The following is a 5287-nucleotide window of genomic DNA, read 5'->3' as shown; positions in this document are numbered from 1 at the left end:
GTAAGACTGAAAATGTCAATGTTTAAACATGCGAGGGCGCATATTGTAACTTTCTTATACATATAGTAGACACAATTCTAATATATATAAATACTAGGGGTAAATTTAAAACTCTTTAAATTTAGTTGTCTATTATTAATTCTAATTAATTGTGAGAACGCAATGTAACAATTAATACATCATAAGGGTGTAATATTCAAATTTATAAATCTCAATTAAAAGTATTAAATATTTAAATTCACTATTCAAATAACAGATAAATATTCAAATTCAAATAAACACAATTAAATAATATATATATATATATATATATATATATATATATATATATATATATATATATATATATATATATATATATATCAGTTATCAAATAAATATTCAAATTCAAATAAACACATTTAAATAACATTTATCCATTATCAAATAAATATTCAAATTCAAATAAACACATTTAAATAATATTTATCCATTTTTTAGATTCAAAAAAACAACTTAAATTTAGGTATTTATCCATATTTAATAAACCTTAATATTTGAAAAAAGGAAAAAAATCCGAAACCCTAATTCTGCCGAGCTTACGTCGTGACTCCCTTGTTCACGTCGTGAGCTACGACTAGAGTTTTTATCAATTACGAATTTTTCAATAATCCTTGTACCATTCAATTTCAAACAAGTATTTTCAGAAAACATGGATCTAGGGTGAAGGTAACCATGAACCAATGGCACTGATACCACTGTTGGGTTTTCTACGCATCATATACACTCTAAAACTAGGCAGCGGAAAAATCGAAACAACGATATCCCTAAGTGTACATGCATCCTTTGGATCTATGGCTTCATGGTAATTACATCAACCCTAGAAAACTAAAACATAAGTAAGAAAACATACCTCTTATATAACCCTTGATCTCCATGCTTGAGATCTTGAACCTCCATGAAGTTGCTTAGATGAAAGGATCAAAACCAGAATCCCTCTAATGGTATTACACTCAATGACACCAAAGAGTGGAATAAAAAATTAACCGGGAGAAGGGTCAATTTCACAAACCCAAAGCGATTAGAAATTGTCCCTAAGAGGGGGGGGGGGGGGGGGGGGGAAGAAGGGTTGGCGAATACTTCAAACCAAGGTGCAAGGAGAAATGAAATCCCTAAGGCCCTATTTATAGCCTTGGGTGCCTACTAAGGTTTAGTACTCCTTTCCATGTAGGATGGAGGCCTAACCACGGAATTTCACTCCTTTCCCATGTGGGATGGAGTGATTTTCATCCAACCCTAATTTCATAAGGTTCTAGAACATTCCTGATTAACTAACTATCGATTAATGAACATTCAACCCTTTAATTAATTAAACTGTTAATTAATTCCCAAAATATATTTCCAAAATATATTTCCAATTAGTTTCTAATTAATTATTAACCATAATAATTAATAGACTAATTTCTCCTTTATTTATTCTACTCAATTTGGGTCTTGAGGGAAACCCAAAAGGACCCTACTATTATTAGAAATATTACCAACAGTTGATGACCTTGGACACTATTCCAACACTTGTATCAAAATCGACCGATAAAGCTAAGGAGATTGCTATTAAAATGGGTATTGATTAAACATTTCCACAAAAGAGTTTGATTCAATGGAAAAAAAGTTTGATGAGAGTTCAAGTAGCAAAGAAGTTTCATTTACAGCTCAAGATAGTTCTATAGTAAATTATTTCTTATATATTGTTGATCAAGCTAGTGCCTCTTTTGAGACAAGATTTGAACAATTCAAAGAGTATGAAAAATTATTTGATTTTTTTTCCATGTAATTTAAGGGGAATTGAAGATAAAGATCTTAAGTCCTCTTGTCATCTTCTTGAAAAAGCACTCAACTTTGAAGAAAGATTGGATATCGATGCTGATGAACTTTATATGGAGTTAAAATCATTTGGGACATTGGAAACAAATGAATTTAGGAACCATATAGATGTTTTGAAGTATTTGAAAAAACTTAAATATTATTTCCCAAATGCAAACATTGCATATAGTATATTGTTGGCAATTCCAGTAATGGTGGCATCTGCAGAAAGTTGCTTTTCGAAATTGAAGTTTTTAAAATCTTACGCTCCACAATGACCCAAGAAAGACTTAGCGGTTTGATAATGATATATATATATCGAGAAAGAAACGTTAGAAAGTATATATAGATTACGAAGAGTTGATCAGCCAATTTGCTATCAAGAATGCTAAAAGCTTCACGGGTCATTGGTTAGCTGTTACAATATGTCATTACTCATTAAAACACTATGATTTTGTTGTGTATTGCTATAAAGTTTATCGTCGTTTGAAAAAAAAAAATCTTTAGTTTATATAAATTAATTTGTTACATATTAGGACGAAAGTGTTTTTTTTCCGGCTCGTACAGAACATTTAAATTCTTAAGACTGGCCCTGCACAACCGAGTCAAATGTGAAATTTACCTTATCAAATACAATAAAGAGACCCGAATCAGACAAAAACATTTGATTGTGATTACACCGAAATCAAATAGAACCTTAGACTTTTATATAAGTGAACTCTTTGTTGTGTTTAAAAGGACAAGTCTCCTGATTAGAAGAAAATAATATTTATTTAACTTATAGCACATGAACATTTTTTTATACAAAAGTCAACATCAATTTTAAGCAATACATGTCTCAAACTCAAAGCCCGAGGTAATCAACATTCATCGGAGTGAACACTTGCCCAGCATGTGCCTCAATATAGTTCATATGAATCATTGGGAGATGCATGTAGACAACCCAATCCTCTTTGTTAGTTGGACTGGGCAACGTCATCACGTAACAGTCTTTCCTTGCAGACGGGACATGGCATGATCCAAAGGCCACCTTACCCCACCCGAAATCCATCTTGTCCATGATCTGAAATCTCTGTCCCGATGAAACCATCACCGCCGTCTCTCCATCAGCAAAAGCCTTCGATATTAGTGGCATTGACCGTCGTTCTTCCACCCAGTCGATGAGGTCAAGAAAATGGTCTTTCCCAGTGGCAGTATGCAAGAACTCATGAACCTCCGTAGCTACATTGCTCAATGACATTTCCATCAACTCCTAATTAACATGTCAAAAACATTGAGAATTAATTATATTTATAACCATTTTACATATCGTTTTGTTGAAAAACATACTTTTATATCAAAACTAATGTTCAAGAATATAAAAGTGTGTTATATATATGGTATCTTTTAGTAACTTAGCTAACGCATGAATAAATTCCTTACATGTGATCTTTTTTCCCCATAAGGCATCGATAACACATTACCAAAGTGCGAAGTCGTTAGTTTTTCTTTCTCTTCTCCATCTCCCTGGCTCAGTCTACTCCTTCCATCGACTGCAACAGCAACACGACACAGTTGGTTGTGATTTCCTGACTCTTCCAAACTCAATGCGACTATCTTCCACAAGAAAGAAGTGAACGCCTCTAGCTTCGACCTCCTACTCCCACTTTCACTCGCCAACAGTTGTAGCCTGTTAAGCTGCTCACCCTCAATGTAGAATATACGATTAACGAATAAAGGATCTCCACCATCATGGTTTTCTTCATTATTGGGAATGGGCGTGGGTTCATATAGAGCAAACACATCGTTTATGGACGAGGAATAACTGGTTGGGGACCTTGGATTAAAGATCGACCTCCGAAAGGAAGGCAACATAGATGGGGTTCCCGATCGCGCCATATCTGCCCATGATGAGATAAACATGTTAGCTGAGCATCCATCCGCTGCCCGATGATCAAACATGCATCCTAACACCATGCCTCCGCATGGAAACATTGTAACCTGCATATCATGAAAAGTTGTTAAAAAGTTTTCCATGAGAAGCAAAGGATGGAGTAAATATATAGAAAGTGTAGGTTAAAACTGTTTTTTTTTTTAGATATGGGTTAAAGTAAGTTACCTGAATAGCAAGCACACCATGTAGCTTCTTAGGGATTAATTTGGCCTCAATGCTGTCGTCAGGATTATACAAATTGAGTTCCTTGAGCTGCACGTCTGCAACAGCTTCGATGAAGTGGACTCCTCGGTTGTTGCAGTGAATTTGGTTCTCTCCGGCAGCTGCATTCCATAGGATCTCACCAGCAAGTGGGTAGTAGAGTGCGAGGGTTCGAGATAAGGAAGTTTTGAGGGTGTCTATTATGGTGAGGAAACTCCCATGGGATGGTTTCTTGTAGCAGAAGAAAGAGCCCACATCAAATGGGGGAACAAGCAAGTCTAGGTTTGTAAAGGGTAACCAGTGGTCATTCCATGGTTCGTCAGCATGCACGACTGAATTCTCAATCACCTGCACCGAGTAACTCTTACTCCGAAAACCCATGTGTGTGTGTGTGTGTGTGAGAGAGAGAGAGAGAGAGAGAGAGAGAGGGAGGGAGAGAGAGAGAGAGAGAGAGAGAGAGAGGGAGGAAAGTGTTGCAGGTTGATTAAGATTAACAATGGTAGGTATATATATAGGAGTACTTCATGTTGCACATCACATATAGCTAGCCACGTTACCTGTTGGAATGTCACCCTTTTAATTAAATTAGTATTTTTAATTGTTTAGTTAATGTTTAACAAGTATTTTCCTAAAGTTATAGAAAAAAGCATGTCGTGTATGAGCTATAATTTAATAAATAGTTAAAATAACCACACTAATTTGCTAGTAAATGGTCTTATAGAGTAATGTGTATTCCTTTTGTCCTAAAAATACGAAACTGCAAAAAAAAAATGTCCCTGAAATAGTTATTTTTAATATTTGGTCTAAAATTAATAGTTAGTCGATTTCATAACAGTAATAGTAAAATTCAAGCATTAGCCTTTGCTCCACACTATATGGTACATGCATTTGGAGGACTAGAAACTGTGCGGCTTTTCAGAATAAATTTACAAAAGAAGCAATTGTGCGGGGAAACTCAATCATTAGCCTTTTCATGGACAACGTTCTTTCATGGATCAATGGTGTTGTCATCTATTTTAGACATCAACATTTTTCTGGGTAATAAATAGGAAATAAATATTTCAGTGCCGAACTATTAAGAGGCCTGAACCATTAAGAGGCATGAATAATTCAAATGCTTCACTAATTCAGTGTTGTTTGGTAATGCTGTTGAACAGATATGTTGAATGAAAAGAATCTTAATATCAAAAAAATCATAACATTTAGACCTTACTTTCAATTTACCCCAACTTTTTTTGATGAGGAAATGTTCACTTTCGAAGTTTTAGGAAGTCAGATGGTGGTTTTCATTGACTTGTCTTGCATATTTGGATT

At 34.7% G+C, this 5287-nt stretch overlaps 1 protein-coding gene across 1 annotated transcript; it reads right to left on the bottom strand.

Annotated features, from left to right (window-relative positions):
- Positions 1-2591: 2591 nt before the first annotated feature.
- Positions 2592-4443, bottom strand: LOC145100058 (coniferyl alcohol acyltransferase-like). The gene is made up of 3 exons (XM_079037475.1): positions 3938-4443; positions 3262-3819; positions 2592-3091 (listed from the first exon to the last, which is right to left on the bottom strand). Exons 1-3 carry the CDS (start codon positions 4352-4354, stop codon positions 2684-2686), a joined length of 1383 nt encoding a protein of 460 aa, XP_078893601.1. The 5' UTR covers positions 4355-4443; the 3' UTR covers positions 2592-2683.
- Positions 4444-5287: the final 844 nt, after the last annotated feature.

The sequence above is a fragment of the Lactuca serriola genome, chromosome 4 (genome assembly GCF_051521515.1).
Source record: "Lactuca serriola cultivar US96UC23 chromosome 4, Lser_US96UC23_V15, whole genome shotgun sequence".
Taxonomy (NCBI): Eukaryota; Viridiplantae; Streptophyta; class Magnoliopsida; order Asterales; family Asteraceae; genus Lactuca; species Lactuca serriola.
Note: the sequence above shows the minus strand (reverse complement) of the source record. Positions and strands in the feature narration are given on the sequence as shown.

What these genes read in the sequence shown, in the direction of transcription:
- LOC145100058 (XM_079037475.1), bottom strand. Translation starts at nt 4,354, where the DNA reads ATGGGTTTTCGGAGTAAGAGTTACTCGGTGCAGGTGATTGAGAATTCA. An exon ending in ATGGTGTGCTTGCTATTCAG is followed by an intron (nt 3,820 to 3,937) that starts GTAACTTACTTT and finishes CATGATATGCAG; the next exon opens with GTTACAATGTTTCCATGCGG. An exon ending in ATGGGGAAAAAAGATCACAT is followed by an intron (nt 3,092 to 3,261) that starts GTAAGGAATTTA and finishes CATGTTAATTAG; the next exon opens with GAGTTGATGGAAATGTCATT.